The sequence below is a fragment of the Platichthys flesus genome, chromosome 7, assembly GCF_949316205.1.
Source record: "Platichthys flesus chromosome 7, fPlaFle2.1, whole genome shotgun sequence".
Taxonomy (NCBI): Eukaryota; Metazoa; Chordata; class Actinopteri; order Pleuronectiformes; family Pleuronectidae; genus Platichthys; species Platichthys flesus.
The window spans coordinates 17,773,353-17,800,437 of record NC_084951.1 but is presented as its reverse complement, the minus strand read 5'-3'; the positions used below and the strand labels follow the sequence as shown (position 1 = coordinate 17,800,437).

The 27,085-nt window shown below is 42.3% G+C and overlaps 2 protein-coding genes across 2 annotated transcripts; both read left to right on the top strand.

The window, feature by feature from the left end:
• The first annotated feature begins 2,298 nt into the window (after positions 1-2,298).
• Positions 2,299-8,048, top strand: LOC133956537 (cytochrome P450 3A40-like). The gene is made up of 13 exons (XM_062391663.1): positions 2,299-2,449; positions 4,048-4,141; positions 4,229-4,281; positions 4,380-4,479; positions 4,570-4,683; positions 4,791-4,879; positions 5,134-5,282; positions 5,374-5,501; positions 5,612-5,690; positions 6,099-6,259; positions 6,357-6,583; positions 7,188-7,350; positions 7,444-8,048. The coding sequence occupies exons 1-13, from the start codon at positions 2,379-2,381 to the stop codon at positions 7,537-7,539; spliced, it is 1,524 nt and encodes a 507-aa protein (XP_062247647.1). The 5' UTR covers positions 2,299-2,378; the 3' UTR covers positions 7,540-8,048.
• Positions 8,049-9,207: 1,159 nt separating this feature from the next.
• On the top strand, positions 9,208-26,413 carry LOC133956448 (CTTNBP2 N-terminal-like protein). Its single transcript, XM_062391484.1, has 5 exons — positions 9,208-9,295; positions 12,321-12,428; positions 22,287-22,538; positions 22,973-23,080; positions 24,403-26,413. The coding sequence occupies exons 1-5, from the start codon at positions 9,290-9,292 to the stop codon at positions 25,687-25,689; spliced, it is 1,761 nt and encodes a 586-aa protein (XP_062247468.1). The 5' UTR covers positions 9,208-9,289; the 3' UTR covers positions 25,690-26,413.
• Positions 26,414-27,085: the final 672 nt, after the last annotated feature.

Below are 27,085 nucleotides of genomic sequence, written 5' to 3'. Positions count from 1 at the left end.
ATGGTTTTACAGGTGTCCATGAAAATGCTTGTCAAATTTAATACCAAACTAATTGCACTCCACATTTATCAAATTAATTATTTTTACAGGACTAATTGTAACTCCACTGACAGATATAAAAAGGCGTTGCAATGTTTATGTAGTTAACTTTTTTGATGCATAAATAAATTGCTACACCAAAATATGTAACTAAATTAATTTACCGAATACTTATATTATATATAATATTTATATTTACTATATCATGCCCACAGCTATGGGACCCACAACAAGTTTTCATTAGCGATACTCTGTTAACCTAACAATACCACAAACACCTACTTTCCTAGCTCTGTTGCATGTTCATCCTCATAGAGACAACCCTGACGACAATCATAATCAAAAACACATGCTTACCTTTATGCAGCCCGCAAAACATCCATGTCGGCCTTGTCTCGGTTAACATCTTTGCTACAATAATCACCAGTGTTACTGTTGATGCTCCAAACATCTTCAGTTTGCTCTGAGCCCAATTGAGACTGACTCTCTGTCACTCCTTCTCTGTCTCCTCTGCTTATAAAGGGTGAAAGGAGACACTCAGAGAAAGACCCAACAAGATAGTGAGAGGACAAAAGAGACACAGCAGGGTCAGAAAGACACAGAGAAAGTAAAAGACAAGCAGCAGATTGTGGAGTCAAACACTGCAGACAGAGCAGCAGAGGACACAGTGAGGGACAATGATGAAGACTTGATGGTGGAGAAAAATGTTTTTAAACCCCTTGCTCTCAAAAGAAAACAGCTGAGCAACATCAGTGGCTCTCAGGCTAAGAAAGGAGCAACAAGCAGGACCAGGGAGAAGCAGCAGGAGGAACAGCCAGAGTCCAGCATGGAAGAAGAGGAGGTGGAGAACCAGCCTCTCACTGACTGTCTGCTCATTCACAGCAGGACAAACCTTATGAAGTGCAAAAGTTTCAAATAGTTCCTGAATTATATTTAAAAACATGAACAAAATCAAAGTTGAAGATTGTAGGTTATACTGACGAGCTAATTTATAGACTTTAATAGGCTATATTTTCCTAAATGAATACGCTCTCAACGCAGGACCTGACAATAATAATTATTATTTTCATTGGTTTAGTGGGGTTTTAAGTCAGTGTGGGCCTGAAGAGTTTCTTTTAACTGCACAGAGAACGATCAGCTGGACAGAAATCACATTGAATCTCATGCTGCTTCAAAAGGGCCATGAAACAGGTGGTGGAAACTCACAGGTTAACTGACATATGAGGTAGAGGTAAAGGTATTTGTTAGTCCCACACGGTGCCCTGGGGAGCAGGTGTTAGGGGAGTAGGGTGCCTTGCTCAAGGGCACTTAGACAGTTTGGAACAGCTCCAGGTGTAAAGAAGTGACCTAATAGAGCACAGTAGGCGCTAGTGATGATTGATATGGTGACTTTAAGAGGTTCTTGAAAACCGAAAGGCTTCAATGAGATGGGTTAGGGTTAGAGAAGGAGCATAAGCCCGTTTGATCAAGTCCAAATGGATGCAGACCCAGATGCTGCTCTGCAAGGACAACACCTGGACAACGTCCATCCAGGTATGTTGATGCATGACTAATACAGACAGTACACTTGGGTCCAAAGCAGGGAGGTTCTTTCATCTATGGCCAGATAACCCAGATTTTATTGTTTTAATTTTATTATGTCTCTCTCTATCTCTTCCCCCCTCTGTCTCTCTTTTTTTCTGTCTCTCTCTGTCCCTCCCTGTATGTCTCTGTCCTTCTCTCTCCTGTTCTGTCTTTCTCTGTCTGTATGTCTCTCTCTGTCCCTCCCGTGTCTGTCTCTTTTTGTGTCCATCTATCTCTCCCCCTGTGTCTCTTTCTGTTTCTAACCGTCTGTCTGTCTCTCTCTCTCTGTCCCTCCCTGTCTGCCTCTTTTCTTATTTTCTTCGCTGAGACGGGCTACAGTGAAATGACCGCATCAACCAAGGCTTTGCAAGTGTGAGATACAAGACAAGTTGAGAAGACAGAGACACGATGGTAGACATTAGGGCTAAAAATGTGGTGTAAATGTTACATTGAAGAATTTGTCACCATTTACTTCCATTGCACTGGATTTGGCTGCTTACCCCTTAAACTCTGAAAGTATTTTATGAACTGGAACACTTCACCCACCCCTCAATCGGCATAGTGGTGAGTAGATAATGAGTGGATTTACATTTTAGGGTGAACTATCACTTTAAGTGGGAGAAAGTTGAAGTTTATTGATCAGTTGACCTGGACTGGACAAGCACGCACTGATGGTGACGATAAGAAGTTACGCAACATGTTTTTAACCTGTGCAGCTCACACACCTCAACTGAGAGAAGCAGTCACAGAGCTCAGGGCGCACAGCAGGACGAACCATGGGCTACTTTCCGGACTTTTCCATCGAAACCTGGACGTTGATAGTGTTTGTCATCACTCTCATCGCAGTGTGAGTATGATTTTGTCGGTGTGTGTCTCCTCCAGATCTGAACAGTTTCCCAGACAAAAGTTATACATTCCGCACAAAGGCGGAAACCCTCAATCTGGCTGTTTCCTCTCCTTACAGCACTTTGTAGGAGGCTGTGTGACAGTTTCCAGTTTCTTGTTTCCCGCGCACTATTTATCTGACGTTTAATTTTAGGTTGTGATTCCACGTGGGAAAACTGTAACACTGAGTCCGCAACATTTAAAGCGGAAAACAGGGCAACACTGTCATTTAGCTTTTCCGTAGCTGAAGACACTGATTCAAGTCTTTATTGTCACATAACAACAAACACAACAACAACAACAACAACAACAATAATAATCAAATTCAACAATTCCATATCCACAAATCACAAGGTGCGACACCCTCTGCACTTAACTCTCAGTAAGAGTGAGGAAAAAAACTACCCCACAATTTTTTAATAGGGAAAAATAGTGTACTTAAAGTTGAAAAGCAAACAATAAGAAACAATAAAAAAGCAAGAAGATCACACAGAACTTAAAGAATGTTTGAGATCATAAAAGAGGAAAAAGAAAATATAACATAAAATGATAAAGATTAAGTAAGATTGGATTTTTCTCATCTTGGGTTCTCGTTCAGTCAGACACTTTCTCACATTAACGTGTAGTTAACAAATACTGGATAAATCTCAGTTTTTTTTTTTTAAATGAGGATTCAAATTAAAAAAACATTTGTTAGATTAGTATGATTTATATGCGTGCCCCTAAGTTTCCTATACCAATAATGGATTTGTGAACTAAAATAGCCCCCCATTCCTTTAATTCACATCACTAACATGAAATCACATACTTGAGATGAGCTGTTGAGTTCCGAGTGTCATTAAGAATTAGTTTTGTGTGCTTATGGGTCCAGGGGAGTTTTATTTGTTGTGGACAAATACATTTATCAAAATTTGAGAAATCAAGGACAAATAACCTTTGAGTTACTGATACAAAGAAAAAAAAAAAACACACAACCCTGGAGATTTGTTAGTGCATGAAGGCACACGTGATGATTTGACTGGACTAAAGGTAGCCTACAGTTAAAGATTTACAGATGAATGTTATGTGTCACAATAAAAATTCTAGGGTCTAAAAATGATTCTAATATAAATGTATGATAAATTGTTTGCACCAATAACAGTGGTAAAAGTAAATATTGTAAATAACAATAGCGATAGGGGGATGTCAAACAGCCTTAAGTCTATACACAATTCTGTGGGTGCTGCAAGGGTGTGTACATATAGACGTGCTTCTTTACCAAATATGTGTTAATATATAGGTACGTAATTGAGCTCCGTTTTCTCAATTGCAATGCTGGGCTCCTTCGACAGCAGGGTTAGGATTTCAGAAAAAGGATGAAACTGTAAATTAAGTTAAAGCTTCGAGTATCAAGTGTCAGGTTTACAACAGTGAATTCTTATAAAAGACAAAGGTATTCAACAAAACATGAAAACAATTGCAAACTTTTTTATAATATGTAGTCATAAAATACATATTTATATATAAATTACTTCAGTAATAATGGATTTTGTCTCAGTTTACTGCTTTTTTAATCCCCAGGTATGGATATGCTCCATATGGCGTTTTTAAGAAGTTAGGCATCCGTGGACCCAAACCTTTGCCCTTCATTGGGACGTTTTTGGGGTACAGGAAGGTGAGACACGTTTTCCACTGATCTAAGCTGACCCTCTGCTGATGATGGTTTTGAATCCTTTGATTCCTCTGTCACTCGTCTCCAAAGGGCATCCAAAATTTTGACACGGACTGCTTCAAGAAATATGGCAGGATTTGGGGGTAAGTGTTTGATTTGAGTTAAGAATACATCCTACATGTCTCATGCGATGTCCTAAACTGCAATCGACTCTCTTGAATATCTGCTGTTGCATTACTAGGTGTTACGATGGCAGACAGCCTCTCTTGGCTATAATGGACACAGCAATGATCAAAACAGTGTTGGTTAAGGAGTGTTATTCTGTCTTCACCAACAGACGGGTAAGGAAAAGCACACTCGGGGGGGAGGGCTCAATACAAATTTCTTTAACCAAATGTAATGACGGTGTCCTCTGTGACTGTGTTGTTTAGGATTTTGGCCTAAACGGACCCTTACGTGATGCTGTATCAATAGTAGAAGATGAGGAATGGAAGAGGATTCGCAATGTTCTCTCACCGTCATTCACCAGTGGCCGACTGAAAGAGGTAAAAATGTGTACTTTTAGTTTTTTTGCATTATTCACATATTCACACTAAAAGTGGTTGATGTCTACATGCAAATATTTGACAATTTATTGTTTTCTTTTGAGCAGATGTACACAATAATGTTTAAACACTCGACTAACCTGATCGAGAGTCTTCACAAGAAAGTCGGGGCGGATGAAGTCATTGAAGTTAAAGAGTGAGTAATGTTAAGCTGCTTTCAGACATGCACTGACTCCCCTGCATTCTTCAGAGGGAATGTATGTGTGAACACAAATGTCCGACCTCCAGATTTTGTAGACTTTCCCCCATGTATTAGGTTCTCAGAAAGTCTGGAGGAGCCGATATGAGAACTAATCGTGGAGTGGGGGGGTTGATGTCGTATCTAACACGCAAACAAAATGAAAAAGATATAAAGTTTTACTCAATTTGAATTACGTGCCTTTTTTACAGAGTATTTGGACCGTACAGTATGGATGTTGTGACCAGCACTGCTTTCAGCGTGGACATTGATTCCATCAATCATCCCTCTGATCCGTTTGTAACAAACATCAAGAAGATGGTCAAGTTCAACTTCATGAATCCATTACTTGTGCTGACCGGTATGTTGAACATTATTCTGCCACCAGAATATCTATTTTGTCGTCTTTCTTTGACATTCAAATTAACTGTATCTCTTCTCATTCCTTTCAGTTCTGTTTCCATTCTTGGGACCAGTCTTTGATAAGATGGATTTGGCATTATTCCCTTCTGATGTGATTAAGTACTTCTACAGGTTCCTACAGATGATAAAATCTGATCGGAACAAGGCCGACCACAAAGTAATTAAGTGCAACTACAGTGGATTGAATTTGTAAAGTTTAGTTTTTTTTCAACTTTGTTTTGTGTAAGATTCCCCTTGAACAACAATTGTGTGTTTTTTGTCTGGCAGAACCGAGTGGACTTCATGCAACTGATGGTGGACTCTCAGGTTTCAGAGAACAATAAGAACGACAGCAATTTGCAAAAAGGTAGAAAAAAGAAACTGGAGGGACATGTTTAAGTTCATAGTTTTCTCTATAGTCATACCTTAAGCGTATTTTATTACATTGTTCATGCAAACAAAGAGCGTGGTCAAAGGTATCAATGTTCACATTGTGTTTAATTGTGCAACTGAATGTTATCAACTACTGACAAGTAAAAATGGAAGTCTGGGGGCAACTAGAGATAAAGCTCTAGATTGAGATACCCTATGAGGTAATGTTTCCTCCAAGTTTGGTGAAAATACGTCCTTGTGTTCCAGATTTGTTTTGCACACACACACACACACACACACACACACACACACACACGCACACACTCACAAATATTTTCTGAGCCTTTAAGTATTGTCATAAAAGTAACAATACAACTGTTTAATTGGGTTGTGTGTGTTGCAGGGCTGACAGATAATGAAATCCTAGCTCAGGCCATGTTTTTCATATTTGCTGGCTATGAAACTAGCAGCAACACACTTGGCTTTATATCCTACAACCTGGCAACCAACCCTCACATCCAAAAGACCTTGCAAAAGGAGATTGATGAAACCTTCCCAGGAAAGGTAACTTTCTTCTTTTCTTTTCTTAAACAACTATAATTAATTAGCAACTGGTTCTGTGCTACCAACTCATTATAATTTTAAAATGTACTTCCTTAAGTGTGAGCCCACCTATGAAGCCGTGATGCAGATGGAGTACCTGGACATGGTGGTGAATGAGTCAATGAGGCTGTACCCTATTGCCAGTCGATTGGAGAGAATGACAAAGGCCTCAGTTGAAGTGAACGGTGTGACTGTTCCGAAGGGAGTTGTCATTGTGGTACCAATTTACACTCTGCACCGGGACCCTGCTTTGTGGCCTGAGCCTGATGCCTTCAAACCTGAAAGGTACTGTGCTGAATTAATGGCAGGTTAAATTCAGATTCAACCCAAAATGAATGTGACTAATAAACTTCCCGATATTTGTGCGGTTGCTCGTCTTTATATCTGCGATACACTTGAATTGTCCAGGGTGTACCCTGTGTCTCCCGTCATGTCCAGATCCACACTTTCAAAGGATGAAAGGACAGATTAGATCAGATTGAATTAATCCCTGGTGAACAATAAACGTTACATTCACAGTACATTTCACAATAATGAAAACCATAAAAAGCCATTTGAGAAATGATTATCATCTGACCTGCCGAAAAGCCCAAAACTAAAAGTGTTCTTTTAAAAAATCTGACTGCTGCTGGAATAAATAAACTTCTTAGTCGTTCAGTAGAAACACTGAGGCATCACTAGCCGATCACTGAAAGAATCTGTTAAGAACACTCTGTCAGGTATGACCTTCAAAGTACAGTACTGTTTGAGGCTTGCTCCTTGTTCTCTTTTCTAAGGGGACCTCAAGTGAGAGTGGAGTAAGACCAATCACTGAACCGTCCTTTTTAATCATCTCATTGATCGGGTATAGATGATGCAGCTTACTTATATTTGTTCATGTTTTTTTCAGGTTTAGCAAAGAAAACAAAGACAACATCGACCCTTATGCCTTCCTGCCCTTTGGAGCAGGACCAAGGAACTGTATTGGAATGCGATTTGCTCTATTGGCGATGAAGCTGGCCTTAGTCATGGTCCTTCAGAACTTTAGCTTTGTCCCCTGTAAGGAGACACAGGTGAGAACACTTTTTTTTTTTATTATTAAGTTTGGTCATTTGAAATAGGATGTGAGTCTGATAGAGCCTAATTGTTACACATTTTTGCCCCAGATTCCATTGGAGCTGGGAGTGGACGGTTTTGTCACACCTGCGGTGCCCATCAAACTGAAACTTGAGCCCAGAGCCACTGATTCTTCTTCAATCTAACTCTGATCATGTGGCAGTAACCTGACAGCTCTCACTCTAACCTGCTTCACTATCAATTCAACAGTTTATGTTCCACATTTAGAAAAATACAAAAAATAAATCAGTATATTCTTATTCTTCAGATATAAGGTTGTTTGAGTTCAAGCATGTGGACAATTCATTCATCTAAAGACATTAATAGAGAACCATACAAAATAAATAACAAAATAAATTGCAGCTTATTAATAGAAATGTATAGGATTTAAGTCATTTTCCAAATGAGGACATCTTACAGATCATGTATATTTTCACCAATCATTTCGATGGCCTTTCAATAACAACAACATTCGGTTATATGAGACAAAGCCCTTCTGGGTATTTTTGTCGATGTGATTGACTGACAAGTTTTTTTTTTTCCTCTTTATTTTTTTAGTAGACAATATAAAGTGTTTTAATATGTTTTAAATCTTTATTATTAAACAACTTTTTAATATATTTGTGGAGCAGAATTAAATTGCAAAATTATTGCAGTCTGTGTGTCTTCGACTTTTCATTCATGAATAAAGTTATTTTAGGTAAATAACTCAGGTAAAGTTATTTTATAATGTAACTGTTACACTTTATGTGTTTCAAAAGTTTGATGAATTAAATATAATATTAACTGTACATTGAAATACACAATCAAGCGAGTTTAAGTAGTACATATATCGGTGTTGTTTTATGAAGAGTTTTACAGAATAAACCAGAAAAGATATGTATTTGTTTATTTTATACATAAACATCTTTTTCTTTACTCCAAATGCAACTTCTATAGCACAAATTTGGTTTAGTTGTCAATTTACCTTTATTTCATTAAAAATAACTAATTTGAAATAAATGATAAACTGTAAATATCAAGCCTCAATTACATTTCCGTGTCAGAAAATATCTTGATAGCAAAATGGGAATCGTTGGCAATGTTTTTAGGTAATATATACCACAGCATTGTGTTGCCCCCCCAAAAACTGACAGGATTGTTCGATTACTTTCTGCCTCATTATTTTGAATCAACGATATTTGAACCTCACTGAGAACAAATGGATCGAACGCAACTCTACGAGACCCTTCAATGCTTATCTGATTTACTGTGACATACAGCAGCAAAACGTTTCGAGCAGGAGTGCACTAAAGTGTGGAGGTGTGTGGAAATCTCGTCACACACACAGACACACACACAGAACAGGGTCGTGCAGGCTGCAGAGCCACGGGGGCCCAGGGAGGGTTGTTCTGTGATGCTGTCGTTTGGCCGTTAAGGGGAGACACAACCGCACGAGACGGTGCATGTCCGTGAGAGTCAGAGAAATGACCGGTTCTACGAGTTTGTTGAGTGCACGACCAGTTTGTGCACAATATTTCCAAGTCAACCATTTCACCTTTTTTAATTGTGCACTTACAACTACAACCTCGCATGCGATAATGGTGCAAATAGGCCAGATCTTCCGCACACTCCCAAAAGCGCATGGGACACACCAGTGCCTGAAACAAAGAGGTTTATCCCACAGACCCGGACGAGCTCTCATCCCCGCCTCACCGATGACAATCCGGCAGCTCATTGGTCAGATGGCTGCAGCGCGCCCCTCTGATTGGCTGTCCGGCTCGTCGCTGAGCGTCTGTTGTTCACGGTGGCCTCAGAGTATCTGTGCAGTGTCAGTGGACTGACTGGATTCATGCTGCCCGAGTGTCTCCTCTCTGTTGGACTGGCAGAACAATTAATGCGGCCGGAGCAGAGCGCATGAAGGTACGTGTCCACACGCGTTTCTGAGCTCCAGAGATTTGATCCAGACATTTTGGGAGGATGTCTCTTTGAGTTAGAAATCAAAATGCAAAAGTCCATAGACAGGTCCGGGCGTCACCTGCTGTTAGCTGCGGCTCTGCTGTTTGTGGTTATATATGAAACTTTACTTTATATGAAACTGGTCAACGATAATGCCAAACAAATTTAGATGAGTAAGGATGTGTAAGAATCGCAAAGATCCAGCAGAGGTCCTGTGTTGAGTTCATTTTCAGCCTAATGGGTGTGTATGGTATTGATTTTACCATTATCACTCCAGGCAATCTATACACATAAAGGCGAATGTGTTGATATGGTGATGTTTGCAATACTTTACCAATTGAGCTGATTGTCTCTGGCCCTGGAAATGATAATAACAACAACAGCCCCTTGTGTCAGACAAAGGACCAACAGGGTGGCAGGTGGAAGCTCTGCTGTTCCTGAGCAACCACAGCCATCATTTATTCCTCTGGAGGCACTGAGCAGTGTGTCCTGCACGTAGATCCCATCAGCACTCAGTCCTCACTGGTTCATCAGCCAGATTGAGTTCAGGTTTAACCCAGACTGCGTTTTCTACCTGTGTATATGAGCTTTTGTAAAGTGAACTGTCTTCATTGGGCCAATTTTCTTGATGCTATCCACACATCAGCTTTGTCCAATGAGCTTGTTGTAAATTCACAAACCTTTGTTTTTCTGTATGTGGAACGCATATCTCACAAATCATCCATCCAACAATATTGGCAAAAAATATTAACGATAGTTTTTATGAACAACTGTAAAATCTTCATTGCAGATAAACCAGATGCGATAAACACAGGGTTGTTATAGCTTTACTCTGCAACATAGACTGTTCATAAAAAGCTCTGCACACAAAGTCCAGCTCTAAATCAATAGAAAACTGATACTATATTGTAGACTCACTAATGAGAAAGAATAATTCTGATGTAGGGTCCAGAGCATTACAGCTGCATTTCTTACTGTTTGAGTGCTGGACGTTGTGTGCAGTCTATGCTGCAGAGTGAAGTACGGCAAACTTGGTGTTCATCCTTCTTGGTTTATGTGCAATTACAATTTCATAGTCAACATGTTTTTTTTTTATATTGAACGCATTTCTTTTCAAAATCGCACCCTGGCCAATTTACAATACACATGCAAAGTGCGACGCCGATAAGATGAATGGTTTCTGAGATAAGGGTTCCACAGACAGACAGACAGTCACATTTAGGAGATATGCTTCCAATTTGACTTGTAAATTAGCTTGAACAACATGAATGCAACAACCCATGACAAGACATGTTATAAGTTCGTCGATCAAATGAATGCACAACCTGCAACGCTGCCATTTGAAACCACGGGGGCCACATAGTTGGATTCATGGATTTTTGCTCTTGAGTGACAATTCCCATGGTGTGGGCATCCCTGGAATGTGGGAATGATTTTCCATGGACGATGATTTTGAGATATCAGGTGACACACGGAGAGTTTTGCCCTGACATCCAGCAGCTAAAACACACAAATATATAACTAAACTAACTCAGATAACAACACTGTGTGTGTGTGTGCGTGTGTGTGTGGTTGGGCAGGACTGGAAACTACCCTTGCAGTGCATGTCAAGCTTTTAGCCAGTAAATAAGTAGTGATTCACAACACGTCTCTTTACTGTGAGCGTGCGGTGAGCCACAGAATGCACAGAGGAATTTTTGGAGAGACCTTGCGGACGGCGGGGAGGAGAGGTTTGTTAAAGTTAAGATGAGAACAGTAACAGAAGGATGAGCTCCCAACGGAGCTGGACACCTATAGCGAAATAACCCTTATATGCTCTCTTCAACATCATCATCATCATGACACCAAATCTCTTTGGAGAAATTCCTCGGATACAGTTTCAGAGAGTTTGAGTATCTACACCAAGGAGCAGTGAAGCTGTTCTAATAGCCGATGGTCAGCCTTGGTTTAAAACTTTATGCTAGATTTCTACTTTAATTTGACAAACATCTGCATATATATTCTGCAGACTACTTATCTGCTGCACTGAGCTGTGATATGACCGCCGCCAAGGTTATGCTTTCTCGTCTGTTTGTTTGTCAGCAGGATTATTCAAAATATGGGCTGAAAAAGAAGCCATTCAATTTTATTTGTTTTACATTTTCACAGATTCCCATGGAATAATTCATGGATCTTAACAGAAAAAAACCACTGGTATATTTAGGGGAGTGACATGAATGAGTGTGTGAAATTTGGTGCGGCGTGATTGCATTTCATGCGCTCTACTGAGTGCCATGGTTTGTGTGAGAGAGGGATGAGAGGTGCAAGAGACAAGCTGTACATTATAGTTTCAAACAGATGATCAGCACACCGAGCAGCAGCCACAGCATCATTATAAGGCGCTGACAACAACCCAAAGGCCAACCTCACCCCGACGCTAAAACTTTGAATTTTGTCATTTTCTTAATTAGGGATGATGTCAGCCGTGTGAGGTTTACTATGTCTGGTCCCTGAGACTAGACTGCGCCTGGCTGGTGAATCACAGAGTGTGGAGTGGAGTGTTGGATGGCTAATGCCTTAAAAGTGTGTGCGAAAGAAGACGTTTCATTGAATCACATTCGCCTCATGGCTTTTCAGATTTCACTGCACCTTTGCATTGGACAACTGTCCTCAGTTTATCCCCTAAGCAACTTAAAATGCAGAAATGCTAATGACTTCCTGTTTATCACCCTGAGCACAACCCAGCGAGGCCACAGATGGGACCCAGAGTCTCTGTGCCACTCACTGAAAAATTCCCTAAGCAAAGTTACCAGTAAACACTTCTCTGCACATAAATCCCAATATTCCTAGGCATTGATATTCCTTGTGTTGATGGAGCATTCTGATTGGATTTTATGTTAATTTGTTTATTTTTGCACAATACAACCAGGTTTTATAAACTTTATCATATATATCTGTACCATAAAGAATATCTCATTCTCATTCCCTCTGTTTGTCTGTCTCTCGTCAGGAGGAGAAAATGAATGTGGAGGCTCTGAGCCGAACAGAGCTGCTGACCTTCCTCAGTATTTTGGAGGGAGAGCTGGAGGCCCAGGATGAGGTCATACACACCCTCAGGGTGAGTTGGACTCTGCAGCGCACCGACACAAATCTCCATATGGACTTTAGGAGTGTGTAAAAACAATAACTATCAAAGAAGATAATATTATAGCCATCCTAACAAACGATTGAATAAAACTTATATTTTTCTTCTTCTCTTCGTAACTGATGATGCCTTTGTGAAATGAACCTGTTTCGGCATTACACCCCCAAAAAGAATGTCAGCCAACAGGGAAGGGATGTGTAAACAGGAAAGTGAGGAAACTGAGCTGATGAAGACAATGGCACAGGCACCCGTCTGGTTTCCGAGGCCTTTTATTCTTACACAGAACCAACGGTACCCCCGGTCAGACCAGTCCACAGCTCAAACCTGTGCTCTTTCTCTTATATTATGATCTCTCGCACAGTTGTTGCTTTAATCCTCTGTTTTGTGAAGCTCATTCACTCCTGTTCAAAGAAGCAGCCTCGGCCGTCCACAGCCACAAAGCTCTGCAGTATTTCAGTCCGGTCCGATTGGTTCCCTCCATGTCTCTGGCGGCTTTTTCACACTCATGACCACAGCAGCTGCTTCATGCGCGGCCGAACCCGCTGTTCGCCCTGAATGCTTGACTTATTGTCCGAAATAAGTGGTTGGGGTTGTGCGATGAGGACAAGTAGCAGCCGGGAGCGTCTTCTTCTCATAAATGGGCCTTAATCATGAAGTTTCTCTAGAAAGCAAGTGAGGCAGTAATCATGAGATAATTTCAGTGTCAGGGCCCGAGGAGGAGCCAGTCTTAACCACAGGCGCTCAAATGCAACTCGAATGGCAGCTGTCCAGATCTGACGCTTGCAGGGATTGACCTGAAACTCACACACACACAGTCATTCCCTTAGGACACATGTACAGTCGCCTTGTTGTCTGTACGTATTCCTTTTTCCGTATCTCCGACGGAGACTGCTTGTTTTCCTCTGCCTCCTCTCTTCCTCCTCTCTTACTCACACACAGCCACGTTACATGGGGTCTTTCATGTTTGACCATGACCCATGTCCGATCTGCCCACTCACTCCCGAACACACACTCCGGTGGTCTCTTGTGGGCCTGTTAGAGGCTGCAGTGTTTATTGTGGAGAGGATGTACAAGAGTTGTAGGCTCAAATCACTGACTTCCCTTGTTCCCACTGGGGGCCCGTGCACCATTTTAACCGTCTGGTCCATGTTAGGACAGATTGTGTGCAGAGACATGTGGCTGCAGAGGAGATTCCCGAAGGGTTGATAAAACCCTAATGTGTCCAATATCGAGCTGTTAGTCTCTGTATTAAATTGGCAGGTGGGCCGTCTGTTTTTACAGCTCGTCTCTCTCTCTGTCTTGGCTGTTTTTCATATTCCCACTGTGATTTTTATTTTCCCCGGGATCTTGATATGCCACGAACAATTCTAAGAACTAGCTAGCAGTCTCCTCTCAAGTGGTTCTCAGCTAACATGGCGTGTTAACCAAGCTCTGTGTGTGCCAGTAATGTTTACTTGCACTTGAGGATGGCTCTCAAATCCTCTCCACTCTTTTCCCACTTGAAATATTGTGTCCTTTCCCCATGTACTTGATCAGGCCTTGGTTTTCCTCTGGGGGAGCAGCATTCAGGTGCTTTCTAACCCTTCCCTCACCCTAAAGCCTTCATCTGTAAAAGCTGTTGGAGTGTTTACTTAGTTACAGCTGGAGATGGCGTCACCGATGGGACTTGTCTCCACAGATTCGTGATCATAGTGTTTCCACGTCTCATCGCTATGGACACAGATAAGCGGTTTTACTCAAGGGAACATTCCTGAGAACATGACACCAGAAATGGGTCCTGCATTCCAACAGGAGTGGCATATATCTGTCGAGTAGATGATTGTCTATATCTGCACAGGAACTGAGGTTATAATGAGCTTTTATCTCTCAGGCAATAATGGCACGAATCCAGCATGAAGCGAGTTTGCATATAATTGTTGGTTACAGATATGGAAATAGACTGTCGCTGCTACCCGCCCCTGAACTACACACAGAGGAGGGGCCAACATCCGTTCTCTGCATTGCTTCTGAGACAATAAGTAAACAAGTAAACAAAGTGGAAGTGAACCTGGAACTTTGAAGGTTAAAATATCGAAATACGCCTCAAACCTGCACTTAGAGACTGCTTTCATTATGTTTTTGGTGGCCTCAAATACCTGTGGTTGCGAAAACCAATATTGCTGTTTATAAATAACTGTTAACTGTTTGTTTACTCAGGCTCAGGTTTGTTCCTATGGTTACACTCAGCAGGACCTTTCCCCCCCCCCCCTTTCATATGATGTCATATCCTACAATCCTAAAACACTTTGTCTATTTTTGCAGGCTGACGTCTTTTCCTGACTCCATAAACAATAGGGCTCGGCTATGAATGTGCAGCTCAGATAACATTGTGTGTTTAGTTGCTTTGACAAGAATCACTGCCTAATTCGGACACGTCGTCATGATACGAGCGGGACCAAAGCAGCACGATTTATAAAAACAACACACAAATAAAGAAAGTAGAGGCCACACAGCTACACATGGGGTGGCCTTAGTGGCAAGGTAATACCTGATACTTATCTGTGATGACAGTTACATGTATCCAACACCCGAGGCCTGGGAGAGAAAAGCTCCCTGAGCTGAAAAAGCTCAGATGACAACAACGCACCTGATAAAACGTTCATGCTTTTATTGGTCGGAATTGATACAAAGAGACACACAAAGTACATCACGCACACACAGTTCCCGACACGCCCATATGAGTGACATCGATCGGATCGTGTTTCCTTTAGGATGCCTTGTTATGGCTGGTTCTCTTATCGCCGGAGACACAGCTAGAAAATAAAGGTTAATATCTGTAACCATAATCAACTCCACCCTTCACTCCTGTTTGCTCCGAGCTGGAGAGTGTATTTACCAGCTACACATACAATATAGTTGTAAAGGAGGTCAGGCCAAACCGAGATAACAGCCAGACGGAGATAAGAGAAATCACAGCTTTTTCCAAAGAAGGGACTATTTTTCAGTGTTTTGTTCTCTTCTTTTATCCCTTCTTTTATTATATTCAGCATTTAGTGCATACATCAGCCCTTAGCAACCCAATGATATTCGGGTTAGATTCGGTCACGTTTTCGGCGCTGTCTTCTTGAGACTTTACACTGAATGTGCTCGGTTAATTTTCTCTTTGGCTTGGACAGGTTTGAACAGAAAATTGCGGTCCGACCTTCACCACGCCCCGTGCATAAAGTATGTAGATACTAACAAATACAAAGGTAACAAGTGATGGTATTTTTTATAGAAAATAAATATACCTAGATATAGGTAGCAGGGGTGATGTGAAGGAAGAAAAGATACATGAAAAAAAATGTCAACAGCAGGAAAAACAGATGGGATGATCAGTTTGGGTTTGGATGCAATTCAGCTCAGTAGAATTGGTTTGGTTTAGTATAATCATTTATTTCTGTTTAGACATGTGTTGCACTCCTATAGTGCTATAGTGATTCATTTAGGGCATGTACAGTACATTCAGATCAACCAAGTATCCACATGGAAGGGGATAATTAAATGCTGCAACCAAGGAACAGGGATTGTGCGGTGGTTATTTCATCCCAGAGATGTGTCCAGCTGCTCTCATTGTGTGCGTCTTGTGCTGAGTTGTGTTTGTTCTGTGAATATCTTTTTACTGTATTATAGATGAATGTGTAACATGCTGAAGGGGTTATTACAGATCTCATGCTAATGAGAGTGGATGTCAAGTGAGGGGAACCGTCAGTTCAATATAGAAGTTAATACAGTTTCCAGGGTGGTTTGTTGCTGTTTCTCCATGCCATATATGTCAATGGCCTGTTGGAGTGTTAACATGACGCTACAGTCCAAAAATGTACTGGAGGTGTGATCCCATTTTCTTTCCATTTTATCAGAGGTTATTTATTGACAGTGAAATCTGGATAGTGCAGTATATGAGATGTTTTTTTATTTTCTAACCAAGTTAGAGTTGTGGCCATTGCGAAGTTTTTGAAGCTGAAGTAGTGTTTGATTGTGATGCTAATGAAGGGTGGCCTGTGACTGCTGCCGTATGTCTTGAAATTCATTATTGAAGTTTCTCTTCTCTATAGACCAAGCAAGAAAATAAAGTTTCATATTTGTAATAATAATCAACTTCACCCATGGCTGCCTTTTGGACTTGGAGAGTATTTGCCTAATACACATGAAATAGTGGTAAAGGAGGTGAGGCCAAACCGAGATAACGGACAGTCTGAGATAAGAACAATCACTGCTTCTCCAATAAAATCAGTATCAGTGACTCACCCTGTCGGTTTAACTTTTGACCCTTTTGAGAAATTCCACATAATTATAAGAATGATAATAACTGAATATCAATAATGATATGTTATGCTTCTCCAGAAACTTCTCCTGACCACAGGGTGAGATCCCCTGCTTCCATGATTCATCACTAACTGCCGATGATATCGTGTGAGGCAGTTAAATGTTACTTTAGTGCTTTGTGTGTTTATTGTCTTCCCAGTTATCTCAGTTCTGTCTGTGGTTGATGTGTGGGCGGAAGGTGCGGAGGATACAACTTAAGCCTTAGACACACACACCTTTGCTTACACTTCAAAAAGCAACCCAACCCCCAAACACCCAATCTTTCTCTTTCTCTCTCTCTCACCCTCTTTTCTTCCATTCTTTCTTTTTCTCTTTCTGTTACTTTCTGTTTTCTGGATTAAAAAAACATGTCGACTATTATGCATATCCATCAATGTTTGTCCCCTTATCAGTCATACCTTCAGATTCCTACGTATATTCACAAAAATCACGAGGAAACTCGCTGCACTACCACGTGCACTACCTTGCATCAATAGCATGATCCTTCACCAGTTTACACTATGATGGAAGTGTGGGGACTACTCCTTCACTTCATTTGGGCAAACTAATCAGTGTAGTGAATAAAAACATTCACTGACTAAAGTAGATTTAATCTACAGTTCTTTCTTTTGTGCAATGGTGATTGCTGTTGCCTCAAAGCAAGAAAGTTCTGGGTCTGAACCTGCTGTGTGCAGCTTACAAATTCTTCCTCCAACAGCCCAAAGGCATGCAGGTTAGGTGAATTGAGATTGACTGTGAATGTGAGGATGAATGGTTGTTAGTCAACCAGCCCTGTGACACACTGGCCTGGATGAACCCTTCCTCACTCACCCAATGTGTCGCCCCGCTTCGCTTGTTTTGTTCATATTGTAAACCTATTTATGTGCTATGTCAACTTCCTAAACAGTATATAAAATGTACATATTTTCTATATAAAAATGACCTCTCCACTTATTATTTTAAAATGATCACACACATATAATGTTAAAGGATCGCTGCTAGTGACAAACCGACACAGCTTTATACCCCCCCCACACACACACACACACCGACGCACTCTGTCACCAGAGAGCCTCGCTATACGTCTTTTAGTTTCTTTAAACTTCTTGTTTAAGTTTTTCAGCCACAAATATGAATGTGTGGCTTTGTCTCATCACTGTCACAAACCCGATGTCCAGCAGTGACCTACTGTATGTTCACTGGTCAGCACCAACCGTTAGTCAGAGTTACTGATTAGCTACTTAGCAGGTAAATAAAGTTGTACATTTGGCTAATGTTCCAGACATTTCTCAGAATTTAGAACAAGGGAGAGGGACTACTCTTAATGAATTCTGAACTTCCTCTTTACAACTTTAACAAGTGATCATATGTTCATCCATTTGCTTCCAGGTTGTTGCACAGCTCCTCTGCTCTATAAGTGGCCAAGAGAAGTCAATGATGAATGCAGCTTTAAGTACATTTTGAATTAGGGTCTTCCCATAGACGGCCTCTGAGTTCTCCCAAGTTCTCATCCTGTCTAAGTGTTGTTTAGCTAATGATTAGGTTGTCCATTGTGGCCAGTGAGCTTTAGTCCTTAGTTCCCAACACCACGGCAAACTCTATTTTTAGTGCTCCGAACAACAAAGGCATCCATACTGCTGAGCTGTTTGTGTGACATGTTATTAGTGTATTGCATTTCACAGCACACAGGTCATCTTAGGATGGCTTGATATACAGGTGTCACCAGAGCCTTTATAATCAGACGTGTCTGCCAGTGAAGTGATATACACCTGGAAAGCCTGCCATTCAATACTGATGACAAGCTGTCCATTGGCAATACTTTTTCTCCCACTATTCAGTAGAGCTAATTAGCTGATTGGCAAATAAGCAAATTCACCCAAGGATGAAAGCAACCTCTAAGGCTAAATGCTACTGTCTTTTTTTGGTTGTCCCTGTTTTTACCAGAGATTGTATGTAAAGAAAGGTGACACATGACAGTTCCCCTAAATGTTAAGCAAATCTATCTTGTTTGCCCCCTGGTGGCCGGCTGCAGAAAAGGTCATAAACTCTACCTCCTCCTTGATAGTGGATGGGACATGGACTGTTGGTTTCTGTTATCCACTTTTTACGTGCAAATTTTTCCACCAAGCTTATTTTTAGTAAGTTATTTGATAGTATAAAACCCGGTGAAACATCAAGATTGAAAGCTGAGACTGCCTTTGTTATTGGTCAAGCATTTGTATCGGCCAAACCGCAATACACCCACTTCACTCCACGATCACTTCTGTTTAGACTTATAGTCTAAGAGTTGTTCTTTGCCGATTCAAATTACCTGCTCTCATACATGCACTAACTTGACACTGTGCTTTTCTTGCCCTGCAGATTTACAGGATGAACAACTTTTCTTTGTTTTGAAATAGAATAGAACTCAGAGACAACCTCAAACACCTGTATATTTTACATAAATAAGACGTTCGAGCATCTTAATACATTGTCCTCTGTCCTCTTCTTAGGAAGATGCTTTCACTGGACTCCTCGTGTTTGAGTTCCATGTAAGAGGTTTTAAATATCTGACAGGTCTGTTTGTGCCCTTCTTTTGTCTCTGTGTGTCTAATGGTTCTTCTGAGGAGCAGACTAATTCATCAGGAATGCATACTTTTCCCATAAGCTCCACTGCAAAGCTTCTGGATTTGAGACGTTACCTTGGAGATAGCCCGTTATGCTAAGAACCTCATGCAGGATGGAAAACACACACACACACACACACACACACACACACTAGCACCACACTCATAGATTCACCCACACATAGTCAATTAAAGTTTTATGTCGGAGTCTGAATAACGGCCAAACTTGACATTTGTAACAGGAGGTATGCATCCAAAACCACTCAGAGCTCTAATTTTGTCCCTGCTACCTGCAGAGTTCATTGTGTGACAGTCATTCCAGAGGCTCAGGAAAGAAACCTGATTCCCTGGCTCCTTTCAGTTCGCACAAGGGCATGATTGTGCCCCGAGGCTGTAGGTACCTGACTGACAGACAACTTTTCCAGGTGGAAAGCATCGGGTTGTCTTTCACACCTTGTTACAGCTCTGGGAATGCATTAGAGGATAAAGGCTGTTGAAGGAGGCAGTGATCAAACAAGCTGCTGCTGACCAATTTCAAACGCTCGGCGTGTAATAGCAGAGGAATTCTTGCATACTTGGTGCAAATTTAACAGATCAACTAAGCAGTCAATAAAAAAAAAGTTGACAGCATATAATCTATTTCTTGCCCAAATTAGTTGTGTAGACATTTTTGTCCAGTGGCTGTGGAGAAATGAGAACCCTGCAGCAGAGAGGGTTTGGTTGTTGTGCTCTGTCATAAAGGAAAGCACACTCTGTCATTATGATCGGATGTATCCTGAGAAAACCAGGAGGGACCAGACGCTAGGCTACAGCTTCCACGACTTCTACTACTTCTACCATTACTACTATTACACACACACACACACACCTAACACACACACACACACACACAAAATCACGCAATCCAATCTCAGCACGACCCGTAAACACTCTAGCTATATATAGAAAAAACTTTACCGCTTTTCAAAGCCCAGCACAGAAAACATATGCACAGAGCCACAAGTAAACATGCACACAATGGCCTACACAAACACACGCAGTAAAAAGACACAAACACACTACGCACTCACACTCTCACACCCAATCTCACACATTGAAGCCTACTGGGTCAGACATGGAGACAATGCATGAGGCTGAAGGCATTGAGACAGTGTCTTTGTGCGAATCCTGTAATCTCCTCACTGAGGGTCGCATTCTTTGTGCAGCCATAGAAAAAGCCTCAAATACAGCCTCCTTACTGGTGCCCTCCGGCTGTGTGTGTGTCTGTGTGTGTTTGTGTGTGCTGCAGTGGTCCGAGGGCATGTGAAAAAAATGGGTCTGACAGAGAGAGGCGGAAGTAGAGAGAGGCATTTTCTGAGAAATGATGATGAACCGGCAGAGGAATGCAGTGCCATGCGTGTTTGGGAAGGGGGGCGACGGGGGCCGGGGTGTTTGATGAGGACTGCACTGGGAGACGGAGACGGGTGTCCCGGAGACACGTGGAGTGAACCCTGAGGCATGTGCTTGCATCACCAGCTGACCCTGTGACGGCAGAACTCCAACCTAATAACTGCATGTAGTCAATGAGACCTAATGATAAATCGGTCTGAGCGGGAGTCAGGTCAGCAGAGCGCTATCACCTTTCACCTCCGATTAATAATAATAATCAGGTGTCCTACATCGTTTTATATCTCAGGATTACATTTTCACCCTTAACCAAGTTTGCAACCACTTATCATTCAATTAATCAGTTTTACTTTAGGTATCATCCAACAACTTAATTAATACTGCTCTGGAGTGTATGTGTCTGATTTCATGGCCTGGTCCTTCACCCCTGCATCCCTGGGAGGAGTTAGCATCTGCCCCTGGTGGGGGTTGGACAGCCCGGCCTCACCTCTTTGTGTTTGGGTTGAGGGGTAAAGCCATCTGCTTGTTTTCAAACTGACAATAAAAATCAGGTTTTCCTGCACACACACACACACACACACACACACACACACACACACTTCTTAGTCTATGTTCGATGGTGATAGGAATTCCTAAAGTTATAACCTACAAGCCAGTCTTCGCTTGTGCTTGTGCAGGATGTGCTTAGGTTTGTGTGTCTATACGTATACAGTATGTTTGTGATGAGTTACCTTGTGTTTTTCTTGGCACTAGTGGTTGGGCCCCATGCTATCTTCTGAGCACATTCTTTCCTGTGCTACAGTGTTGAAAAGAGAACTCATCCTATCAAAACCATTTACTGACAAACGACTAAGCAGATACATGGACTCACAGTATATTCATCTTCTCTGTAAGTCACATGTAGCCAGTGAAGACACACACTGCAGTTGGCTGGATTGCAAACTTGTTCCCCCCTGAGCTACAAATGTATGTTTCATTACGTCCACCAAGGAGGTTATGTTTTATCCATTTCTTTGTTGATTAGTTGGTTAATTTCACAAAAACTACTCAGGGGATTTCAATGAAGCTTGGTTGAAGGATGGCTCATGGGCCAAGAATGAACCCATTACATTGTGTTGTGGATTTGAACAAAGAGGTGGATCCGGGAATTTTAACATTGCAAGACAGGATATTATTGTATCTAGCAGATTTAAATGTGGTTAGGAATTCCTCAGTTGCTGTAAAGTAATATATAGGGCTACAAACCTGTAACTCCTACCTATGTGAAGCGGAGATAATGTGGACTCAGCAAATGAGTGGTTAATATGTATCCTCAACAGGTTTAGAAGTTTGTCCAATGAACATGACCTACTTGGTGTGGAATTTAAGGAATCCTTTGGGACTTGGCGGAAGGATATGCTCTACTGATTGTCATGTCTTCCTGTGGTGTGTGCTTATCAAGTTAGGATATCAGTGTAAGTTATTGCTTAAAAACAAAATGATAAATGCGCGTTGTGTGTTTCTGTGTATCCATTAGGCTCAACACAGAGATGCTTTCATCCAAGAGCGCTACGGCCAGTACGACCTTAGCGATCCATTCCTGGCGCTGCAGCGGGACAACGAATCCGCGGAGCGCCAAAGCCCACTCAACGAGCATCAAACACACCTGCAGGGTCGGGCGGTGGGCCCGAACCCTCTGGCTGTCCTCAAACTCGTCATGGCTCACTGCAAGAGGATGCAGGACAGGATGATGGGACAACTGGCTGCTGCTGAGAGCAGTCACAGGAGGGTAAGAGGCATAACACACACAGTAAGTTCTGCAGCTCCCCTGTCCTGTATGAGTAATATGTGTCACTCCAAATAGGCTTGTTATGCATGTGAAAGCAAAATACATGCATGTCTCCATGTTTCAGACCCTGTAGACTTGGCTTGAAAGAGAGAGGCAGACAGACATTATGCGCACCTAGACTTTAGGGAGGGGATATGTAGCTTCACAACAGCGGGTTTATTGGAGTCACTGCTGACTGTCTCTGAGTCAACTTTAGAGAGTTTGAAGAAACAGACAAAACCTTGTCATGTTTCACAGCAGCAATACTGTGCGGGGCAGGACTGTTACTCTGATAAATCAATGACATGTGCAAGTTTCACATTTATGCACCTAAACAAAAACCCTGCCTGCGTGTCATGTGATATAACTGTTTTATTTGGCTGTATGCTTTATAGATGATAGCTGATCTGGAGGAGGAGAAACGCCGGCACGCCCAGGACTCTGCTCATAGTGAGGATTTAACCGTCATGCTGCAGACGGAAAGAGACCAACTGCTGCAACAGGTGCACCTTACATGTTAAAGATAAAAGTCTCCATATGGCCTACTGTTGTACTGTGTGTGTATTTGTATGCGGTTTTGTTTGGTAAAGACGTGAAACTCTCAGCTAAACCTGTGCTCACTGGCTCACGTACAGTATCTGAACATCTGTTAGGAGAGATTTTTCTGTTTCCGTTCTGCTCCTCCTCTTTCCCTCTCCACTGCCTATCTACACATTGTTCATCTGTCATACCGAGCAGCGAAGCATCAGTTCAGCTCCACTGTGTGAGTCAATAGCGTGGAGAGGGCTGTAAAAAGTACATTGACACACAGAGGCACCCGTTCAGAGGCTTTTTAGAGGAAACAGGAGAAGAAAGGGCCATTGTGTAGCTGTGCAGCCGCCAAGGGGCTTAATGGCCTCAGGAAACCTGAGATAATGGATGACCATGCCTTACGCAAGGTCAGCTTGTACACACACACACACACACACACACACACACCATGCAAAATGAGCAAAAGGGTCTTATGTAAGAAAGGGTCCCTGAGTATCTCCCAGTCTTCCGCTGGCTTTCCTGCATGTGTTGTTTTTTGGACACTAATCGTATACATTAGTTTTTATTCTATCACCTCCCATTTCCTTCTATTCATCAAAGCTTTTAAGCAGTCCAGTCACCCGATGATGACCTCAGAGCACACTGAACTTTCCAAAAAACATGCCATGTAAGCAAAATAACTTTTTTTCACAAGGCAAAAGGCAAAAACTGACTCTCTAAAGTCTTAAACACATAATCTATCTGCGTTCCTCTATGAATCACATGGACCTCATTTATATTCAACAACTTAAGTGGATGGAGCCAAGAAAGTTAGGCTTTGATTACCTACAAATGATGTCAGACATTTTTTTAATTCTTAAAAACCTTTAAACATTTTGGTCTGTCTGAGTGGGCCCCATTTTCATATGTGCCGTTTCTAATGAAAAAGATAGGACATATTGTGTTCAAATTAATCTATTGCAAATAGCCATTTAATTCAAATAGCCCAACTAGAGTCAGTATCATGAATGCTATTGGCATATAATTGAAAATATATGAAAAGGAATAGACCTAAAATAGAAAGAAATACAGTCCATTTGGACATTTATACAAATATGCTGCCAATTCAGTCATAACAGGTTTTTTTTTGCCAAATGCAGGTCCTAATGTTTTATTACCAATTGTTCCAACAATTCTATTTTAATTTGCTTCTCATGCTGTTTGATTTAATGCAACAAAGCAGTGCTCTTTCGCCTCCTTGTGGTCAACGTTGGAAGACTTTACTTGACTTGTATTCCTCTCCCTCTCTTTCTAGTTGGAAGGGGAGCGTGACAGTGTGCGGAGGTTGGAGAAGGAACAGGCACAGCTGTTGAGCAAGGTGGAGGAGTCACTGTCCCAGCAGCAGCAGCTCTCCTCCACTCTGACCTTGGAGCTCCAGAAAGCCAGCGGCCAGGCTCAGGAGGAGGCTCAGAAGGTCTCCCAACTTCAAACCTTGCTCCAAGATGAGACCAGTGCTCTAGAGAAGATCCAGGGGATCCTCGAAGGTGAGAGGAGCAGGGCGGCCCAGCTAGAGGCCAGGTCTGAGGGGCAGCAGGCTGAGTTTGACTCCGAACTAGAGCGGATGAAAGCCAGGGTCAGCAAAGAGGAGGAGAGGAGTAGGGAGTTGATGAGACAGGTGGAGGAGCTGAGGAAGAAGTTGGCTGAGCCTGAAGAAGGTAAAGAGGGAGTGCAGGAGGATGTGACAGAGGTGAAAGAGACGCTGTTCGAGGCGATGGTGGTGTCCACCTCTGCTGAGACTGTACCGGATGGAAAGGTAACTGTCACTCCTAAATCCACCTCACTGTCAAAGGTCAATGGCCATCACAATCATAAAGAGACTGAACCAACTCAAGAGGGGAGTGGAGCAGACAATGGAGGGGTGATAGAGAATGGAGGAGGCGCACCTTTGCATTTCCCTCTTCACCCCCACCCTCACTCTCCCTCCAGCACAGCCTCCTCCTCTCTCTCCTGCTCCCCCATTTCCTCCCCCATCCTTGCCAAGCGCCTGGGCAGCCCAGGCCTGCATCAGTCCTCCTACCAGGCCGGAGTCAACCAACGATTCCAGGCGGCCAGGCACAAGTTCCAGAGCCAGGCTGAGCTGGAGCAGCAGCAGGGTGGCCCGCTTTCCCCCAGGGACCTCTCCCCCACCACCTCCTCCATTCCTCCCCCACCAGAGCACAGCACAGCTAAGCAGCTGGCCCGCAACACTGTCACTCAGGTGCTGTCCCGCTTCACCAGCCAGCAAGCAGGAGTCAAGCTGGCCCCTCTCAGCAGCTCTCCGTTCGGTACAGACTACCGAAACCTATCAGCGACCCCTCCTGGTGGGAGGTCACCTTCTGCAGGGCCCTTATCTCCAGGCATCCGCTCCCCCCTCACTCCTCGCTCAGAGAGGACCCATCCTCCTCCGATCCTTCCCAAGAAGCCAGGCATGAGTCCAACTCCAGGCTCCCCCAGTCACTCTGCTCGGACCAGCCTCTTCCCCGAGCTGACCGGCACCTGTGGGCATAGCAACAACGGCCAGGAGGGAGCCAAGGAATCAGACCTTTTATTTTCTAGCAGCTAACGGCCGGTTTACACAAACTCACTTCTAAACGAGTCAGATCTTAATCAACGTTTACTGTAATTTTCAGCTTCACTGGCGCTCAAGCCCACCTCATAGCACTCCTCAACAGATGGACTGATTCAAACCACAGACTGTATACACCTCCTCCCATCATTTTATTAGGAAGCTAAAATATTCCTAAAATGGTGCCACCATCTTGCACTTTTGAGGTAATTTGGAGCCAGTAGAGATTGTGGGGCGGAGCCAAAGTATCGAGGTCCTGCTTGTATATGCGCTTGACCAACCGCAAATCAGTCTCAGCTGTCAATCACAATGTTTCTTCCCATTTTTAGAACATAACAAAACAAAAACCATGCGTAGGGTCAAAATCTCGTACTTTGAACGTGTACTGGTTTGGTCCATGTCCCATCCACTAGGGGTGTAAAATTCCGGGAATATTCAAAGTTGAAAATTTGCCATGGGAATTAACGGGAATTAACGAAATGGTAATTTATACTAACTGTATTTACCTTGTCATATACAGACATAAATATAAACATTTTGTTTTGTCATAGGCTGATTTGAGCCCTGAGGAAACTTTGGGAACTTGACTATATGCTTCTGCATCTTTGTGTCATTCTTAACATAGGTCTTTGCACAGTATTTGCAAATGTACACAGCCTTTCCGTCTACATTTGTTGGGGTGAAATGTCTCCACACATGAAACTTACCTGACTAGCCCTGCTGTAGTGTGCAGGCTGCGGGGAATTATCTGCACGTGATGGAGAAATGCACAATGCAGGGTTGAAATTCAATGTGCAGCGTGTGCTGCATTCAATACATCTTTAAAATTGCTCAGCGTTTAATTTATGTATTTTTTTTTTTTCAAAATTCCCGAGCTTAACTTCCCATGGAAAGTTTCCGGAAATTTACCGGAAATTGTCCGCCCCTTTGCAACTCTACCATCCACTATCATGGGGGAGGTGGGGTTTATCACCTATAATGCAGCCAATCACCAGGGAACCATCAAGATAATTTGGCTGTCATGTCGTCCACCTTTATTTACAGTCTATGCATCCCCCCTACCCCCCTAAGTCTTTTATGGATGCTTTCATTGGATATTTCTTACATTCCTGTCTTTGGTTCTTTATGTAGAATATTTGATTTTAAAATTTGAGAGTAAAAAATATTTGTTATTTTTCACTTAAACCCTACATTAGGGGTGTTGAGAAACCATATATAAAAAATACCGTTGACTTTTAAAAACCAAATGTCAATGGGATCTTAAAGCACAGCCCTTCTTTTCTTAACCCTTTAATGCTTCCAACTGCCTGTTAGAATAAAATAAGAGTTTAGTCAGATACAGCGCTGTGTAGCTAGTGGAGGGGCCAAAATATAGATATAGAGCATAGTGAAC

Excerpts from the sequence above, each read along its gene's own strand:
- LOC133956537 (XM_062391663.1), top strand. The coding sequence starts at position 2,379 with ATGGGCTACTTTCCGGACTTTTCCATCGAAACCTGGACGTTGATAGTG. Across the intron at positions 4,880-5,133 it reads GAAGTCATTGAAGTTAAAGA|AGTATTTGGACCGTACAGTA; the intron begins GTGAGTAATGTT and ends CCTTTTTTACAG. Across the intron at positions 6,584-7,187 it reads GATGCCTTCAAACCTGAAAG|GTTTAGCAAAGAAAACAAAG; the intron begins GTACTGTGCTGA and ends TGTTTTTTTCAG.
- LOC133956448 (XM_062391484.1), top strand. Across the intron at positions 22,539-22,972 it reads CTGAGAGCAGTCACAGGAGG|ATGATAGCTGATCTGGAGGA; the intron begins GTAAGAGGCATA and ends TATGCTTTATAG. Across the intron at positions 23,081-24,402 it reads GAGACCAACTGCTGCAACAG|TTGGAAGGGGAGCGTGACAG; the intron begins GTGCACCTTACA and ends CTCTCTTTCTAG.